The 20,507-nt window shown below is 47.8% G+C and overlaps 1 protein-coding gene across 10 annotated transcripts in view; it reads left to right on the plus strand.

The window, feature by feature from the left end:
• The window catches only part of LOC125453276 (neuronal PAS domain-containing protein 2-like), a 160,333-nt gene that overhangs the window by 40,721 nt on the left and 99,105 nt on the right, over positions 1 to 20,507 (plus strand). For 7 of the 10 annotated variants that reach the window (XR_009445845.1, XM_048532621.2, XM_048532627.2 and 4 more), the window contains one exon: positions 13,959 to 14,012. Coding sequence is in view for 4 of the 10 variants with exons in the window: in XM_048532621.2 (XP_048388578.2) it covers positions 13,981 to 14,012 (32 nt within the window). In the remaining 6 variants the exon portion in view is untranslated. Of the gene's footprint in view, positions 1 to 13,517; positions 13,537 to 13,958; positions 14,013 to 15,473; positions 15,693 to 20,507 lie in introns of those variants that run through there. The other 3 variants (XM_059646595.1, XM_059646594.1, XM_048532622.2) reach the window with 3 other exon arrangements.

Genomic DNA, 20,507 nt, shown 5'->3' on the forward strand with positions numbered 1-20,507 from the left:
AAATATTACGGGCCAGAAATTGGGCTCATTTGTGACTATTTTTGGGCACCATTAGGGTTCCTTAGGGATCCAAAGTGGTGGACACTGTGGGTCAAATCACTGAACATTGGCTTAGTGAGGGCAATCAAGTAGGGCATATGTGTAGTGACCAGTTGTTAGAGATTTGTTTTATTCTTTCATGGGATATGGGTGTCACAGGTAAGACCAGCATTTGTTGCCATCCCTAATTGTCCCTGTGCTGAGAGGTTTGCTAGGACTGGGAAGCCAAGCTGGGTAAGGATGGCAGAACATCTTCCAATGATTTTGTTTGTAACAATTAATGCCAGCTGTCAAAGTCATCATTAATGAAATTGGCTTTAACAATTCCAGATTTATTATTTGGACTTAAATTGCAATGCCCACATGGTGGGATTCGCAGCCAAGTCATCACAGTATAAGCTGGATGTCTATTCCACTGACATTACCCCTACACAACCATCTCCCCATACGTATAGCTGGTACACATGGTCATGTTCTCATTCTGTATACAGCATTGATATAGTGCCAGCACTGCATTTTGGAGCTCAGTTTTTAAGTTAATACATTTTTCTGACTTTACACACCTAAAAACATGTTAAGCAGCATAAAGGATGCACATAATGCTATTAATGAACACTATAAAATTAATAAGAATTAATTACTTATGGTGCCTGTTTCAAGTGCATTTTGTCAAATGCCTTTAATTGCTAATTGACTTCATGTAGCTATTAGTATAATTCTGCAAGTGGTTATTGTTTTCTATAGTTGCATCAAATTGTAAAAGTATACAGGGAGATTTATGCTGATGGAATTTTTGTTGACTTGAACGATTCTAAATGAACCAGTTACTCCTGGTCATAGCTGCATTAGTAGATATTTTTCTTAGAATACTGTGGGATTGAGCTTATGTTTCAATATTATTTATCATAGACTCCCTACAGAGTGGAAACAGGCCCTTTGGCCCAACAAGTCCACACTAACCCACAGAGCACTCACCCAGATCCATTCCCCTATAACCACCTAACCTAAACAATGGCAATTTAGCATGGCCAATCCACGTAGTCTTCACATCTTTGGATTGTGGGAGGAAACTTGAACACTCAAAGGAAACTCAGACACGGAGGGAATGTGCAAACTCTACACAGACAGTCACCTGAGATTAGTATCGAATCTGGGTCCGTGGCACTGTGAGGCAGCAGTGCTAACTGTTTAGCTACCCGTGCCACCCTTAAAACCATATGAAATATTAAGAGGAATAAACTGTTCAGCTTCTTGAGCCTGTTTCACCATTCGATTGGATCATGGCTGATACAAAGCTCCTTCTTTCGATGGTGCCCAATATCAGAACCAAAGCAGTTCCTTCTGCAGTTGGAGCACACACATATAGCATTTGAACAGCATCCACTAAACACCAGGACAAATGGAGCACTTTGTCGGGGATGCCAGTGGGTGCTTCTACATGGATGAATTGGCACATACGTAGTAGACAATTGTTTTTATAGCAGCAAGATGAGCACCCCCCCAACCCAACAGTACCCAAGAAAGGCATACATCACAAAATGCCTACAGTTTGGAAGCAGGCTATTCAGCCCATTGAGTCCCCAAAGACCATCTCAACCAGACCCACACCCCCAACCCTACATTTCCCATATCCAATCCACACAACCTGCAAACTTTGGGCTGCAGGAGGAAACCAGTGCACCCAGGGCAAACCAACATAGACCATCACCCAAGGGTGGAATTGAGGCTGGGTTCCTGGTACTGTGAGGCAGCAGCGCTGACCAGTGAGCCACCATGCTGCCCTATATTCCAAAGGTGTGGATGTAAGGTGTAAAGTGAGCAGCTCCTACACCTTGGAAGGTGATTTCTACTCGTGTAATCAATCTTTCCAGATTGCAAGACATTGCTTGTAACTCTGAGTGACAACTATCATTGACTTGTGGTGTTGAATGGTCCTCTAGAGCGCAGTCGATTAAGTGTATGGTTCACAGGTCTGTTTTTCAGTGATCACAAATGTCTTTCATCCACACGGTGTGGCTGTTGTTTAATCCTATTGTCCTTTGAAGGAGCTCACATCAAAGAGAAGTGGAACCCCTCCCTCTGAGAATGAAACACTGATTCCGCCCACCCTGGGTGTGGTAGCACTCATTTTCCTTTCCATTATGCTCTTGCGATCTACATATGGATGGAAAGCTACAGTAGTCATGCTTCACAGAGTAAATCACAGGCTCAGGTTCTTAGTCTAGGTGATGCCCAAATCTTCATGCATTTTTGCCCTCCCAGTAAAGCCCATTGATTTGAATTATTCCCACATTCTCAGCCTACCCAGGAAATTGACTTCTCATCTCTCCACTTCACTCCCTGAATCTCAGGCATACAACCTGATCATGCACCATCGCTCCCATTGATGCCAGTGAGCTAGTAAACATCAATGATGTCCTCTGTCTCCCCCACACCTGCAGTACTCCTTGACTTCCCATTCTTTGTTAGAACATAGAACATAGAACATAGAACATAGAACAGTACAGCACAGAACAGGCCCTTCAGCCCACAATGTTGTGCCGACCATTGATCCTCATGTATGCACCCTCAAATTTCTGTGGCCATATGCATGTCCAGCAGTCTCTTAAATGACCCCAACGACCTTGCTTCCACAACTGCTGCTGGCAACGCATTCCATGCTCTCACAACGCTGTAAAGAACCCGCCTCTGACATCCCCTCTATACTTTCCTCCAACCAGCTTAAAACTATGACCCCTCGTGTTAGCCATTTCTGCCCTGGGAAATAGTCTCTGGCTATCGACTCTATCTATGCCTCTCATTATCTTGTATACCTCAATTAGGTCCCCTCTCCTCCTCCTTTTCTCCAATGAAAAGAAACCGAGCTCAGTCAACCTCTCTTCATAAGATAAGCCCTCCAGTCCGGGCAGCATCCTGGTAAACCTCCTCTGAACCCTCTCCAAAGCATCCACATCTTTCCTATAATAGGGCGACCAGAACTGGACACAGTATTCCAAGTGCGGTCTAACCAAAGTTTTATAGAGCTGCAACAAGATCTCACGACTCTTAAACTCAATCCCCCTGTTAATGAAAGCCAAAACTCCATATGCTTTCTTAACAACCCTGTCCACTTGGGTGGCCATTTTCAGGGATCTATGTATCTGCACACCAAGATCCCTCTGTTCCTCCACACTGCCAAGAATCCTATCCTTAATCCTGTACTCAGCTTTCAAATTCGACCTTCCAAAATGCATCACCTCGCATTTATCCAGGTTGAACTCCATCTGCCACCTCTTAGCCCATCTCTGCATCCTGTCAATGTCCCGCTGCAGCCTACAACAGCCCTCTATACTGTCAACGACACCTCCGACCTTTGTGTCGTCTGCAAACTTGCTGACCCATCCTTCAATCCCCTCATCCAAGTCATTAATAAAAATTACAAACAGTAGAGGCCCAAGGACAGAGCCCTGTGGAACCCCACTCACCACTGACTTCCAGGCAGAACATTTTCCTTCTACTACCACTCGCTGTCTTCTGTTGGCCAGCCAATTCTGTATCGAAGCAGCTAAGTTCCCTTGTATCCCATTCCTCCTGACCTTCTGAATGAGCCTACCATGGGGAACCTTATCAAATGCCTTACTGAAGTCCATATACACCACATCCACAGCTCGACCCTCATCAACTTTTCTAGTCACATCCTCAAAAAACTCGATAAGGTTTGTGAGGCATGACTACCCCTCACAAAGCCGTGTTGACTGTATTTGATCAAGCCATGCTCTTCCAGATGGTCATAAATCCTATCCCTCAGAATCCTTTCTAACACCTTGCAGACGACAGACGTGAGACTTACTGGTCTGTAATTGCCGGGGATTTCCCTATTTCCTTTCTTGATGAGAGGAATTACATTTGCCTCTCTCCAGTCCTCAGGTACGACTCCAGTGGAGAGCGAGGATGCAAAGATCTTCGCAAGTGGCGAAGCAATTGCATTTCTCGCTTCCCAAAGCAGCTGAGGACAAATCTGGTCCGGGCCTGGCGACTTGTCAATCTTAATGTTTGACAAAATTTTCAGCACATCAGCTTCCTCTATCTCTATCCATTCCAGCATGCACACCTGCTCTTCAAAGGTTTCATTCACTACAAAGTTTGTTTCTTTCATAAAGACAGAAGCAAAAAACTCATTTAGGGCTTCTCCTACCTCCTCAGACTCCACACACAAGTTCCCTATGCTATCCCTGATCGGCCCTACTCTTTCTTTGACCATTCTCTTATTCCTCACATAAGTGTAAAATGCCTTTGTGTTTTCCCTGATTCCTTCTGCCAAGTCTTTGTCATGCCCCCTCCTGGCTCTCCTCAGACCATTTTTGAGCTCCTTCCTTGCCTGCATGTAATCCTCTCTAGCTGAACTTGACCCTAGCTTCCTCCACCTTATGTAAGCTACCTTCTTCCTTTTCACAAGAAGCTCCACCGCTCTCGTCATCCAAGGTTCCTTTATCTTACCCCTTCTTGCCTGTCTCAGAGGGACATATTTACTCATCACTCGCAACAACTGTTCCTTAAACAGTCTCCACATGTCTATAGTCCCTTACCATGGAACAATTGCTCCCAGTCCATGCTTCCTAACTCATGTCTAATCGCGTCATAGTTTCCTCTTCCCCAATTAAATATCCTCCCATTTTGCCTAATCCTCTCCTTCTCCATAGCTATGTAGAATGTGAGGCAGTTATGGTCACTATCACCAAAATGTTCTCCCACCACAAGATCTGATACCTGCCCCGGTTTGTTTCCGAGCACCAAGTCTAGAATGGCCTCTCCCCTCGTCGGCCTGTCAACGTACTGCGTTAGGAAACCCTCCTGAACACACCTTACAAAAACAGCTCCATTCAAATCTTCTGCTCGAAGGAGGTTCCAATCAATATTAGGAAAGTTAAAGTCACCCATTACAACAACCCTACTGTGTCCACACTTTTCCAAAATCTGTCGACCTATGCTTTCTTCAATCTCCCTGCTGCTATTGGGGGGCCTGTAGTAAACCCCTAATGAGGTGACTACTCCCTTGCTGTTCCTAATTTCCACCCATACTGACTCAGTAGGCAGATCTTCCTCGACAATGGAAGCTTCTGTAGCTGTGATACCCTCTCTGATTAGTAGTGCTACACCCCCTCCTCTTTTTCCTTTTTATGGCTTAGCTATGTAATTTATAATTGAAGCATTAATACTATATTCTGTTAAATTATGGTGAACAAAAGACACTTACATCATGCAGTTCTTTTGTCTGTGGATGCGGAAAGAAAGAGTAGACAGAGGAACAACTTCAATCAATACATCCAGTCATCCAGAAGTCACAAGTTGGTCTTTAGAAATGAACCAATTTAACCACTGCAATATTGCATATCATTACTTTATACTTAATATAAATAGCTTAATAAATTCTGTGAAACTTGTGAATGTATACTTAAACCTAGAAGTGGTCTTCTATTAGTTAGAACTGGAAAACTTTTGGATTTGTTCTGTCAAACTCTGTCTATGATAGAATTGACTTAAGTTTTAAAATTAAAAATTAATTGAACACTCCAAATATTACAATACAACATAATCTGGAAAATGAATAGAGACCATGCAGAGCATCACTAGCTGCTGGAAGAGAGAGTGGGAAAAGGGCTTACCCTGAGATGTTCACTTTTATGTAAATCTCGCTATTCATCGACAGCTAGCTACATTTCATTCTCTCTTGACAGTGACATGTAGAATGAGTACATTGCTTTGCTAAAATTGTAGGCTTTCCATGGTGCAGGCTGTCATTGGCTACATGGACATTGCTTTGTTGATACTGCATGCCAGCACTGACATGTAACAGAAGCATAAGGGAATCTATCCCTCAACATCCAGTTGGTATGTTACCATAGCCATACCATAATGTACCATCATGTTGGTCATTGTTTATCAGTCAGCCATGACAGCTATATTTCAGCCATTATGGCAAACCAAGGGATGACTATTGGGAAGCATGGGGTCTGATGCTGTGGTAAATGTGCAGTATACATGCAAAGAAAGCTACATTACCATTTAAGATGTGGTAGAGCAGACCATACTGTACTGAAATAGTGGTTCCACTGCAAGCTGCACTGTGGAGGATTCCTTCACTCCATGGTGGAGTGGGCATCAAGATTTGTGCTGATTTACTGTGTAGTCACAGCAAATTAGAGAATGGCAGCTACAGTAGAGGCAGTTACTGGGCTAGCACCAAGAACTTGAAACATGAGGTAGAGAGGAGAATGACAATGTGGCAGTAACTGAGATGGCTCCTTCCTGCCTAGTCTGCCCATGATGAATGTGTGATTCCAATTACCACAACTCTGATTCCCCATTCACCAATCTGTACATTCCTTACCTTCTGTCTGTTGCTGACGATCGAAGTGTTCATTTGTCTGCAATGCAAGAATAAAATTCATCATAGAATATACATTCCATGTATTTTCATCACCACTGTTTTCTTGCCTGGCAAAGTTGCACTTCTGAAAGAACAAAGGTACATGGATAAGGCTGTGGTACTGGGCAGGATTAGATAAGAAGTTCATGCATAAATCATCTGTAACTTGTAAATCAAAAGAAGGTGTGGGATGTGTAGGAGATTGGATGCAAGAAGCAGAATTAAGATTGAGCAGAATGCAGACAGGCTTGGAGAATGACCATGAGTTCAGGGTCAGATGCAGCAGCTCCAAATTGCATAATTTCATTGTCTTCAATGGTTTCAGCTACACCTGCACAATTAGCATCCCAATAATGGTCAGCACGATCTCATCCAGATAGAAAATGCAGGTATACCTGGCCCCTGCTGTTACTTCTTACTGGTTTTGGTTGTTTCTGCCTTTTCCTGCAAGAGAGAGTGAAATATGTTAGTGAATGTGGTGCAATATGTTTAGCTGATTTGGCTGAATAGCAGACAGCGTGCAAACTGCCCAATGACATTATTAGGATTGAACCAATGCTAAATGTGCAAGGTTAAGATGAGTATATGAATGTTATGTGTCAGTCCTCATTAGTAGAGGTGATTGGTAGGTGAACCATAAGAGTATCGTGATAGCAAGTTTTGAGAAGATTTGTAGCTCAGGTTGGGTTTCTGCATGTGAGTTTGCTCGCTGACCTGGAAGGTTAGTTTTCAGATGTTTCATCACCATTCAAGGTAACAACATCAGTGAGCTTCCGGTGAAGCGCTGGTGTTATGTCCCGCTTTCTATTGAACGTCATCTACAAAATACCTTGCAAGAACTGTGACAAACACTACATTGGACAAACATGGCAGAAAGCTAGCCACCAGGATACATGAACATCAAGTAGCCACAAAACGACATGACCCACTATCACTCGTATCCTTACATACAGATGAGGAAGGACACCACTTTGATTGGGACAACACATCCATCCTAGGACAAGCCAAACAGAGACACGCACGAGAATTCCTAGAAGCATGGCATTACAACCGGAACTCGATCAACAAACACACTGATTTGGAGCCAATCGACCATCCTCTGAGAAAAACAACAGGAAATGACATCACCAATGCAGGAAATGACATCACCAACCCAAGGAAACCTAAACCGATAAATAGAAAGCGGGACATAACACCAGCGCTTCATCGGAAGCTCACTGATGATGTTACCTAGAATGGTGATGAAATGTCTGAAAACTAACCTTCCTGCTCAGTGAACCAGCTTACATCCAGAACAAAATAAAGACCCACTCTTTTGTGGACCGAGAGGAGGAGAGCGCGACTGTGTTGGAGGTGGAAGGAAGACGTCGGGTTGGCTGTGCACCCTTGCAATCGGTGGATCTTAATGCTGGCTTCGGCCTAACGCTGGTTCAGGGGAGCAGCCAACCAGCAACGATGGCTGCGGCAAGTGCTCGTGTCCCAGGTCAGGGGGTCCGGAACACCATCCGTGTTTCCGTAAAGAAGGTGGATGAAGGTGCACCTGTGGACTGCACCTTCTTCGTGAAGAGGGTCCTGTTGGACTGTTGTGGGTTCGCTGCTGTGGACATTTACTGCCTGCAGGATTTCCCCGGAGGAGGTTTTTACGATGTGACCTTCAGGAGTGCTAAGCTTTGCAAGCACTTCCTGGAGGTTTTCAAGGAGAAAGGAGGTGAGGACCCCCTCTCTGTATTGACCGCTGTCCCGCTGTTCATGATGCCAGTGCAGAGGAGCCGTATGGTGACTGTACACATGTACAACCCGCATGTGCCAGCAGTTAATATCCTGACCTTCCTTGGAAGGTACATGAAGGTGGAAGGGGACCTAACTGACATCATGGACCCCTTTGGCATCTGGACTAGTAAGAGGCAGGTCAGGGTGACGCTGAGGATGGGCGCGGATGGGAACATCGTACACCCACCGTCCAGCTTCGCGATCGGCGGGAGCAAGGGCTACCTGACCTATGCAGGGCAACCTAAAGTCTGCCATGCCTGTGGTAGGTCAGGTCACGTGGCAGCCGACTACAAAGCCACCATCTGCATGAACTGCAGGGAGGAGGGACACCTTGCAAAGGATTGCCCACAAGAGAAACGCTGCAACCTTTGCAGGGAAGCGGGCCATCTCTATAGGGCATGCCCGCGGCGGGGGACCACCTACACTCAGGTCGCCGGCAGGGGCAATGCGGGGCCAGCCCCCCCCCCCCCCCCCCCCCCCGGAGGATAGGAAGGCACCAGGGCCCTGCAAGGACCCCACTAATGTGCAGGAGGGCCAGGCTGTGCAGGAGGGCCCAGCCCCGCAGGATGGGCCCGAGGCCAGCAAAGCGCCCCTGCAGGTTCCGCTCCCCCCTGACAACCCGGAGTCGATGGAGGTGGCGACAGGCGACCCAGGGGAGTGGACGACGGTCCGGAAAGCGAGGAGGAAGGTGCGTCGGCGGGCCCAGGAACCGCAACCATCAAGCGGGAAGAGGCAGCTACAGAGGGGCTATAAGAGCTCCTCTGACGAGGGAGATTCGGAGAGGGCCCACCCGAAGCAAAAGCTAAAGATCTCAAGGGAGAAGGAAAGCAGCATCACGCTTCCAGGTGATGGGAGGTGTCCTGAGGCTCCCTCCGACACCCAGTCACGTGCCGCTGGGGCACTGGAGGGCCCCCCGGGGCGGGAAGGAGGAAACAGCGCGTCCCCAGCCTGACCCAGAGCCGGACTCTCCTGCCTCCGTACCCGCGACGGGGGGATGCCACCCGGAAGGCAGCACGGACGGTTTCCTGAACCCAGAGAGTGTCCAGCAGTTAGCCCGAGCAATGGGCACAAAGGGACAGATGGAGGGGCTGGACCTTGGACTTGGGGAGGGTACTGCGGTCACTGCCCACAATGGGGGTACGAGTTGCGAGCATTAATGCGCGCAGCGTCAAGTCCACCACAAGATGTGTGTCCACGTTGGCCTACCTGACCACCGTCAAGGCGGACCTCCTGTTTCTGCAGGGGTGCAGGATACCGCACCTCAGCAGGTACGGGAAATGGTCCGGCGCCTGGACCTGTGGGCCTTCGATCTGGTCGGCGGGGTAATGACTGTTCCTCCTCGGGCCTGGCTATTCTGCTGCAGGAGCGCAACTTCACCATGTCTCAAGTTCAGGAGGTGGTGGGGGGGAGGGGGGGGGCCCTCATAGTGGCTGATGTCACCTACAGGAACGCTCCCCTGAGGCTGATCAACGTGTACGCCCCAGCGGTACGGAGTGAGCGGTTGGCCATCCTGCAGCGGCTTCCACCCCTGCTGACTACATCCAGGCCGGTCATCCTAGGCGGAGACTTCAACTGCATCATCGATGCAGATGGAAGATCCGGCGTGGGGACAGCGGGTGGAGGGAGTCAACTGGACGTCACGTCCAGATTCCTGATGGGCACAGTGAAGGACGCCAAGCTGCTCGACGTCTTCAGCACCCCTGCAGACGGAGTGCAGCGGAGGTACACCTGGTCGCGGCCAGACGGGTCTATTCGCTCAAGGATAGACTTCCTGTTTGTGTCACGGGCGTTCTCGATCAGGTCCACCGGCGTCGAGCCGGTGTTCTTCTCTGACCACTGCCTCCTGCTGGCCGACTGTCACTTACAGGACGACCAGCCGGCCGGCAAGGGGACGTGGAAGCTCAACACGACTCTGTTGACCCCAGAGAACATTGAGGAGCTTAAGAGGGAGTACGCCTGTTGGAGAACTGTGAAACCGCTCTTTGAGTCTCCGGGCGACTGGTGGGAGACGGTGAAGGAGAACATCAAGAGGTTCTTTGTCCTCAAGGGTGTTCGGAAGGCGAGAGAGAGGTGGGGAAAGCTGTCGCGACTCCAGAAAAGGGTGCAGAACCTGCTCCTTCTGCAGTTGATGGGGGTCGATGTCACGGAGGACCTCCGCGTGGTGAGGGGCCAGCAAGCCCCTTCGCCGCGGAGGCCTCCAGGATAATCTTCCGGTCCAGGGTCCACTCCGTGGAGCAGGACGAGACGTGCTCGCGTTTCTTCTTTCAGAAGGTGCACAAAGAGAGCTCTGTGCTTAGCCGGCTGAAGGAGGACGACGGCTCGGCGACGTCGTCTCGGCCCGACATTTTGAGGATCAGCAGATCCTTCTATGCCGGACTGTACGACACGAAGCCCACGGACAGCACGGCCTCCGAATCGTTCCTGTCATCTATCACGGAGGTCTTAGACGACGGCACAGGGAGTGGCTGGACCGGCCGATATCCCTGGATGAGCTGACCAGAGCCCTCAAGTCCTTGGAGAGGAATAAGACTTCTGGGAGCGACGGCTTACCGGTCGAGTTGTATTCCGCTCTGTGGGACCTTGTCGGCCAGGACCTGCTGGAGGTGTACGATAGTGCGCTTCGGGCAGGGGAAATGTGCAAGTCCATGAGGAAGGGCATCATCACCCTCATTTACAAGAGGAAGGGGGAGAGGGAAGAAATTAAGAATTGGCGTCCCATTTCACTGTTGAACGTGGACTACAAAATCCTGTCCAAGGCCATAGCCAACCGGGTCAGGTCTGTCCTGGAGTCGGTGATTCACCCTGACCAAACCTGTGCTGTGCCGGGCAGGAAGATCGCTGAGAGCCTCGCGCTCAGCAGGGATACGATCGCCAACATGCAAGACAGGCGGGTGGACACCTGCCTCGTCAGCCTGGACCAGGTCTCTCATGCTTCCATGAGGGACGTCCTCTCCAAATTGGAGTTCGGGGAGGGCATCCGCAATTGGATCCGGCAGCTGTACACCAACATCGTTAGCACAGTCTCGATCAACGGGTGGGAATCGGACAGTTTTCCCGTCAGACCTGGAGTCAGGCAGGGCTGCCCGCTCTCTCCTGCCTTGTTTGTGTGCTGTGTGGAGCCCTTCACCGCATCCATCAGGAAGGCCGTGAGCCTGAAGGGCGTGACTATCCCAGGCAGCGGAGGCCTTCAGGTCAAGACCTCCCTGTACATGGACGACGTCGCCGTCTTCTGCACCGATCGTCGGTCGGTGAGTAGGCTGTTGGACATCTGCGGCCAGTTTGAACTGGCCTCGGGTGCCAAAGTCAATAGGGGTAAGATCGAGGTCATGTTCTTTGGGAACTGGGACGACCTCTCCTTCATCCCCTTCACCATCAGGACAGACTACCTGAAGGTGCTGGGTGTTTGGTTCGGTGGAGCTGGGGCATGTACTAAGACTTGGGAAGAGCATATCACCAAACTGAAGCAGAAGCTGGGCAGGTGGACGCTCCGGTCCCTCTCCATCGCGGGCAAGAACCTGGTTGTCAGGTGCGAGAGGCTTTCGGTACTGTTGTATGTGGCTCAGGCCTGGCCTATTCCCTGGACCTGCACCGCTGCGGTCACCCGGGCCATCTTCCACTTCATTTGAGGTTCAAGGATGGACCGGGTCCGCAGGGACAACATGTACAAAGACCTGGAAAATTGGGGAAAGGGCATACCGAACGCCACCCTCTCCCTGATGGCTACCTTTTGTGTGCGGCTGCATCAAGCTGTGCGTGGATCCTCAGTACGCAAACACCAAGTGTCACTGCTTACTGAGGTTCTACTTGTCCTCGGTGTTGTGAAGGATGGGCCGCGGAACGCTCCAAGTAGTTGGACCATCCCGTACCACCTGTCCTTCGTGGAGAAATTTTTGAAAGGAAACACCTTTGACCACAAGGCCGTCAGGCAGTGGTCAGCATGTAGTATCCTCGAGACCCTTCGGGAAAAGGAGAGGGTGGATCCCGTCGTGTGGTTCCCCACGCAGACTGCCAAAGTCATTTGGCAGAATGCCTCATCGCCAGAACTTTCAAACAAGCACAAGGACATTGCTTGGCTGGCGGTGAGAGGGGCTCTGGCAGTGAGATCTTTTATGCATGCCCGGAATCTCTGCGCCACCGCACGCTGCCCTCGAGGCGGCTGCGGGGGGGACGAGTCTGTCGATCACCTCCTTCTGGAGTGTGCCTATGCGCAGGAGGTCTGGAGGGGGATGCAGTGGTATTTGTCAAGGTTCGTCCCGAGCAGCTCCGTGACGCGGGACTCCGTGCTCTACGGGCTGTTTCCCGGGACGCACACAGAGACCAACATCAACTGCGCCTGGAGGACCATCAATGCAGTGAAAGACGCTCTTTGGTCTGCCCGCAACTTGCTGGTCTGCCAGCTGAAAGAACTGATCCCGACCGAATGTTGCAGACTGGCGCACTCCAAGGTCCAGGACTACGTGCTGAGGGACGCGTTAAAGCTTGGGGCAGCCGCCGCCAAGGCGCGGTGGGGAAAGTCCACGGTATGAAACCCCTTGTCCAGAATAGAAAAAAGGGCCCTATCTGGTAACTGGGCCCAGCTGGCGCCTTCCCCAACTGGCCAGGGGGCCAACTGGGACTGTGCGGGGTGATGACTGCCGGGGTATTTTCTTTGCTTTGTTTTTTTTTCTTTGTTTGTTTTTTTCCTTTAGTTGGTGTACGTACCCCCTGGGTAACCCGGAGCGGCTTGCATGACTGGGTAGGTGTATAAATATGTTTTATTTTTGTACATCTTATGAATTAAGTATTTTTTTTCAAATAAAAAAAAAGTGATGAAACGTCTGAAAACTAACCTTCCAGCTCAGCGAGCAAACTCACATCCAGAGAGTATGGTGAATTGAGCAATTTCTGAGGCTTTTAGTGCAATTGGTAGGATCCAACATTTGAAGAGACGTTAACGGACCTTGACAACTCATGTGATATTCTTGAACTTCTTATGCCACCTGTATCTTGTATTTTCAGTGCTTAATTCCTTGTAATTGAGCTCCATGTTTCTTCGTTCCTACTACATCTATCTAGAGGTCGTCCTTGCCACCTGCAGATAGAGGACACCTCCTTACTTGTACTCCAGCAAAGCCAAGACAGCACACAACAAACTTGGAATGTGTTCAGTCCCAGATTCTGCCGCTCTTCAATGTTTTCCGGGTCAGGTTGCCTGCACTTGCTTATGTGACAGTTCACCTCCCCTTTTAAGCAGTGTAGGCTAGTGTTAAGCAGTGAGGCTTAGCTTTAAATAGTGCTCACCATTCATGACTTTGCCCTCCTTTCAAATATTCAGCAGCAAGGTTAGTCATGATTTAACATTGGTATTATTCAGATGAGCAGGCAGCATGAAGTCAGCAAGAAGTCTGTGGGTACAAGGTGCATACATATTATGATCACTGTGTTCATTTTTGATGGATATTCAAATTAGCACCTTTTCTTTGTTTAGCATGCTGCTAATGAGCAGTTCTCAAAATACCTGCATTGATTTATTACTTCCTGGATGAATTTTATAACATTGACGAGGGAGTGCAAGTCATAAAATTGTGTAGGAGGCAACAAAAAACTCTTTTTGGTACACAACACGGGAAATTTATTGGAGCTAAGTGTTTAAGAAAGCAGTTAATGAACAACAATCTGTTAAAATAGAAGTTGATTAGATATTTGGGAGGCTGACTTTGCATTAATAGAAAGTTACTGTGAAGTTTCTTTTTTCATTTTATAGAGACCATTAAGTAGGAGAACTAATGGATGAAGATGACAAGGACAAGGCAAAGAGGTGAGATTTTATGAAGCCTTTAGAGAAATATGAAAATAAGCAGGGCATTTCAAGCTGTTTTGTTTCAACTTTGAATTGTTTGATGTGTTGCTTGCTCTCTTCTTCTCCCCTGTCTTTGCTGTCCTGTGAATTTCCTTTGAATGGGTGACTAAATCAGGGAATATAGTGACCAACTTATGAGCATTGTAGTCTTTCCAAAGCAGAAATAATACTTTTTTTGCAAATATATTTGTTTTCAAGATATGGGCAGTTAGGCATCTCAGACCATCAATTATTGCTGTCTCTAATTGCACTTGATTAGAAGGTGGTGAGTCGCTGTTTCGAGCTGCTGCAGTTCACAGAATACATGGTAGATCCACAATACGGTTTCCAGAATGTTGACACCGTGATAGTGAAGAAATGACAATACATGGGGTTCTCCTATAACTCATGTTCCAGCAACGCAAATTGGCTATAACGTGCTTGACAAATAGGAGAACAGTATTTGTAAAACACAGACTTTGTGTTGGCTATAACGTGATCCCAATGTTGTCATCACATGATTGATTCGTGGGCTTTGTCCTGAGCATGTGCTAAAAGAGTCCCCATGCTGGCATCAAGTATCTTTGCACTTTGTGAGAGATACTGTGCTGTGTTACCCACAAAATGTGAGGACAAAATGGTAAGAATGATAACAGGGTGCGACCTGGTGATAAAATTGTGGGTGGTGTACATACAGAAAGGCTAGAATGCTGAAAGAGAAGCTAGCTGTTGTGAAGCATTTTGAGTAAAGTGAGAGAACATGTGATAATGCTCATGCAACAGGAATGTAGGAGTCTACCTTACACACCATTAGAGACAGTGCAGAAAAGATTAAAGCAAGCTGTATTGCTGGAACAAATCTGAGTGCTAGCAAATCTGAGAGGTCATGGACAAAGGAAATTAAGCAGATGGAGTGGCTTTAAAGTGTGTGGATAAAAGAGCAAACAAAGGAGCAATTTGGGACCACCTTTCTCATCATAAAATATAAAACCTTCTCAATTTATGAAGATCCAATAAAACCTGAAAATCCTGCAGATGTGCCTGCATTTAGTGCTAGCAGTGGCTGGTTTTCTGGTTTTAAGAACCACAGTGCCTGTCATAATGTAAAGTTATGTGGCAAAGCTGCCAGCGCGGACGAGGATCATGCGATAGCATTTCCTCACATAATAAAAAAATTAATTGATGAAGAAGGATACATCTCAGATCAAATTTTCAATTTGTATGAGATAGGTTTATACTGGAAGTGAATGCCACCAAGACCTACATTTCTATGAATCAAGCACATGCTCCAGGCTTTAAGGTGGCAAAGGATCATATGACTGTGCTTCTGGGTGCCAATGCCAGTGAAGACTTAAAGCTTAAGCCTGTGGTGGTGTATCACTCTGCAAACCTGTGAGCTGTGAAAGATTACCTTAAGTTTACTCTCGGCATCTACTTTAGGTCACGCAAAAGAGGATGGATGATGGGGAAAATTTTTTCTGACCTTATTGTTGGTGTTTCTGAACATGATGTTTATGATGTTACAAACCACTGCCTCATGAACAAAGAAACACGGAAAATCGTCAAAAACTGGATGTCCTTTCTAAACCAACCAACAGCCATCCGCTTCTGGATTAACTATTTTTCACCCTAACACTGTGAACAAAACTGCACCTGAAGGTGATGATGATGCTGACAACCCTCAGTCACTGCATGAACAACAGAGCTACCTCAACCTCCTCCCCCATCAAGTTATCTTGACGTTTTTTCAAGATAATGGGATAAATTTACTGTTATTTCATTATTACATGTGAATTAAACATTTGTTCAAACTGTTATCCTTTGTGTTACACTTTTGAGTGATTCTTGATTCAAGTTGAGGGACAGTTTTTGTTGATCAACCCCTAACCCAACCACCCCACCCCACCCCAAACCTTTTCTCCACAGGCCCCATTATTTCTATAGCATGATTTTCTATAGTGCATCTTTTCTCAGGAGCACATCTAACATGTTATAGCAGAACCCCTTATACAGTTCGGGTTACACTGTGGTTTAGAAGGGAACTCTAAGATGGCTGGATTCACAGGCATCTGCTTCCATTATCCATCTAGGTAGTGGAGGTTGTGAATCAGGAAGGTGCGTTTTACAGCAGCTATTGGAAACTAATGACTTACATTTATTTAGCTCCTTTCATGACTTCAGGTTATCCCAATATATTTTAAATCCAATCAAGTAATTTTGAATTGTTGCCACTGTTGTCATGTCAGAAATGCAGCAGCCAATCTGCACACATCTAAATAAGATAATGACTGGATAAATTATTTTATTTGTGGAAGGATAAGTATTAACCTGGTCATGACACTGAACTTCCATGCTCTATTTAAAAACGCTGTGTGTTGTGTTTTTTTGCACCTACCTGAGAAAGCAGCTGGAGCTCTGGTTTCAAGTCCTACCTGAAAGATGACACCTCTGATGATGCAGCACTCCCTCTATGTATTTGATTTTTAAGTTCTAGATGCTGACATAGGATGTGACCTAAAGCAAGAGTGCTACAAACTGACCCAACTGAGCTATAACTTGGCTTATTATCTTCATCAGTAAGCCACACAATCAGAGTGAGGGAGACTTCGCTGGAGTGAGAGTCACTGGAAATTTGGGTCAAAGTGGCAATTCAGAGTAGAGTAAAAGTCAGAATCAGAATCAATAGAATCAATAGCCTGTACAAAAAAATTAAAATAGGCTAGCTAAACAGGCAACTGCTTGATAGTGGCAGTTATTCATCAAGCTGAAATTCTATGCCTGAATTAGGTGCTGATTATTGTAGCAGGAAGTTAAGAAAAAAAGTGATTTCTCACAGACCTAGTAAGAACTGGCAATGCTGGAGTCAGAAATAAGTGTGGAGCTGTAGGAACACAGCAGGCCAGGCAGCATCAGAGGAGCAGGAAAGCTGACACTTCTGGTCAGAACCTTTCTTCAGAAATGGGCAAAGAGGAAGGGAGCTCCAAAATAAATAGAGGGAGGAGAGGTGGGGCTGGGGAAGGTAGCTGAGAAGATGATAGGTGAGTGCAGGTAGGTAGTGGTGGGGATTGGTCAATGAGGTGGGAGAGAAGATGGACAGGTTGTGTCAGGTCAAGAAGGCGGAGACAAGAGGGAGATTTGATCATGGAATGAGGCCAGTGGTGGGGAGATTTTGAAACTGGAAAAATCCACATTGAGACCATTGGGTTGTAGGGTCCCAAGGCGGAATATGAGTTGCTGCTCCTCCAGTTTCTGGGTGGCGTCGTTGTGAGACTGGAGGAGGCCCTGGACAGACATATCACCCAGGGAGTGGAAGGGGGAGTTGAAATAGTTTTCGAATGGAAATTGTCATCGTTTGTCGCGAACAGAGCACAGGTACACTACAAAGCGGTCTCCAAGCCTCTGCTTGGTCTCACTGACAAAGAAGAGGCTGCATTGGGAACAGTGAAGGTCGAGGAATTGGGAGTATGGGATCGCATTCTTGCAGGAAGATGGGTGAGAAAAGGGGTAGTCTCGGTAGCTGTGGGAGTTGAAGGGCTTGAAATAGATATCAGTTTCAAGTTGGTTACCAGAGATGGAGACGGAGAGGGCCAGGAAGGCGAGAGAGGTACCGGAGATGGTCCAAGTACTTTGAAGTACGTTGAAGGAGAAGTTGTTAAGGGTAAGGACAGGTTCCGTTAAGTGAATGAGGGTGTCAGCGAAGGGGGGTTGGTTGGGTCTGTGGGAGGGGAAGAAGGGGAGGCCTTTTAGGCCAACCATGTGGGGAATGCAAGTATACAGGGATTGCATGTCCACAGTGAAGATGAGCTGTTGGGGAATTGGAAGTCTTGGAGGAGGTAGAGGGTGTGGGTGGTATCCCGGATGTATGTGGGGAGTTCCTGGACCAGGGGAGAAAACAGAGTCAAGGTAAGCAGAGATAGTGGAGCAGGAGCAGTCGAGTTTGTGGATTTTGGGAAGGAGATAGAAACGGGCAGTGTGGGATTCGGGAATGATGAGGTTGGAGGCTGTGGGTGGGAGGTCACCTGAGGTGATGAGGCTATGGATAGTCTGGGAAATAGTAGACTGGTGTTCAGGGGTGGGGTCATGATCAAAGGGGTGGTAGGTGGAGGTGTCAGAGAATTGGTGCCAGGCCTTGGCGATGTTGGGGTCAGTGGGCCATACCACAGTTGCGCCCGCCCTTATCCGTGGGTTTGGTGGTGAAGTTAGGCTGGGAGGAGAGGGAGCAGACGGCTGCACTTTCTGTGTCGGAGAGGTTAGAGTGAGTGAGGGGGTGGAGAGGTTGTGGCGATTGATGTCGCAACAGCAATGCCCATGTGGATGGCCTAAAAGCCCTCCGCTTCTTCCTTTCCCACAGGCCCAACCCGTCCCCCTCCTCCGACACCCTCATCCACTTAACCAGACTCGTCCTCACCCTTAACAACTTCTCCTTCAACTCCTCCCACTTCCTACACACTAAGGGGGTGGCCCAAGCTATGCCTGCCTCTTCAAAGATTATGTGAAACAGTCCCTTTTCTGCTGCTACACCGGCTCTATGCCCCACCTCTTCCTCCACTACATTGATGTGTGTCAGTGCTGCCTCGTGCTTCTATGTGGACCTTAAACAGTTCATCAACTTTACTAACACCTTTCACCCCAACCTCAAGTTCACCTGGACCATCTCTGATACCTCCCTCTCCCTCCTGGACACCTCTGTCTCCATCTCTGGTAACGACCTGGAAACTGATATCTATTTCATGCTTGCCGACTCCCACAGCTATCTATACCTCACCTCCTCTCACCCATCTTTCCGCAAAAATGCGATCCCCTACTCCCAATTCCTCCACCTCCGCCACATCTGCTCCCAAGATGGAGCATTACACTCCCAAACATCCCGGCTGCCCTCGTATTTCAAGGACCACAACTTCCCTGCCTTTGGTGGTTGAAAATGCTCTTGACTTGCATTTCCCGCGCCTCTGCCCTCACACCCCCTCCCTCAACAAAAACAAAGATGGAAAATTTCCCACCCCACCCTTATCTGCCTTCCTTCAGGACTGCTCTCTCCGGGACTCTCTTGTCCACTCCACACTCCCTACGAGGCCCACCACCCCAGCACTTTTCCCTGCAACCGCAGGAAGTACGACACCTGCTCCTAAACCTCCCCCCTCTTACCTCCATTCAAGGGACCAAAAAGACCTTCCACATCAGACAAGGGTTCACCTACACATCCATCAATACGGTCTCTTGCATCTGCTGCTCCCGATGTGGCCTCCTGTACATCAGTGAGACCAAGCGGAGACTTGAAGACCATTTTGTTGAGTATCTGCACTCTGTTTACAACAAACGACAACATTTTCCAGTTGCAAAGCATTTCAGCTCCCCCTCCCACTCCATATGTAACATGTCCATCCTGGGCCTCCTGCAGTGTTACATTGATGCCACCTGGAAATTGGAGAAGCAGCTCCTCAAATTCCCCCTTGGGAGCCTATAACTCAATGTAGACTTTATCACCTTCAAAATCTCCCCACCCCCAGCCTCATTCCGGGACTAACCCTCCCCCTCATCCCCGCCTCTTTGACTTGGCACAACCTATCCATCTTCTCTCCCACCTATTCATTCCTCCCACTTCGCTGACCAATCCTCACCATTGCCTACCTGCACTCACCAATCACCATCCCACCTACCTTTTCCAGCCCCACCCCTCCTCTCTCTTTATTTCAGAGCTCCCTTCCCCATCTCCATTTCTGAAGAAGGGTCCTGACCTGAAATGGCAACTTTCCTGCTCCTCTGATGCTGCCTGGCCTGCTATGTTCCTCCGGCTCTACACTGTGTTATCTCCTACTCCAGCATTGGCAGCTGTTGCTATCTCTAGAGAAGAAGTGCTTGTTCAAAGCGCACAGTCAGTAAGTAAGTCTGCTCTTTGTTCTTATGTTCTTCTATTCTTATGACTTTGTCAGAGTGTGACTGAGTGTGAGTGATTGAGATTTTTGGATAAAAATAAGTATTTGGGCAGAGTGGGAAAGAGATGCCTTTAATTAAAGGCAATCTCCAAGAAAAAAAAGCCTCCAGAGTGGGAGGAGAGCGGGTCAGGAAATAAGGAACTGATTGAGAGGGCTACCTGGACCCAGACCAATGAAAGCATGATGTCACGAGTGCTGAGAAAGCAGCTGATTCATGAGCAGAGATAATGGGAACTGCAGATGCTGGATAATCCAAAACAACAAAGTGTGGAGCTGGATGAACACAGCAGGCCAAGCAGCACCTTAAGAGCAGGAACGCTGACATTTCGGGTCTAGACCTTTTTCTGATGAAGGTTCTAGGCCCGAAATATCAGCTTTTGTGTTCCTAAGATGCTGCTTGGCCTGCTGATTCATGAGTAGGTTTGGTCAGTGTTTACAATCTTTAAAGTGACAGTTACATATTTAGTTTTTGTTCTCCAGTTTCAACGTTTTTCAATTTGAAAAACAGCTTATGTTTTCATAGAAAGTCTGTATTTATTCT

Source organism: Stegostoma tigrinum, chromosome 6 (assembly GCF_030684315.1).
Source record: "Stegostoma tigrinum isolate sSteTig4 chromosome 6, sSteTig4.hap1, whole genome shotgun sequence".
NCBI lineage: Eukaryota > Metazoa > Chordata > Chondrichthyes > Orectolobiformes > Stegostomatidae > Stegostoma > Stegostoma tigrinum.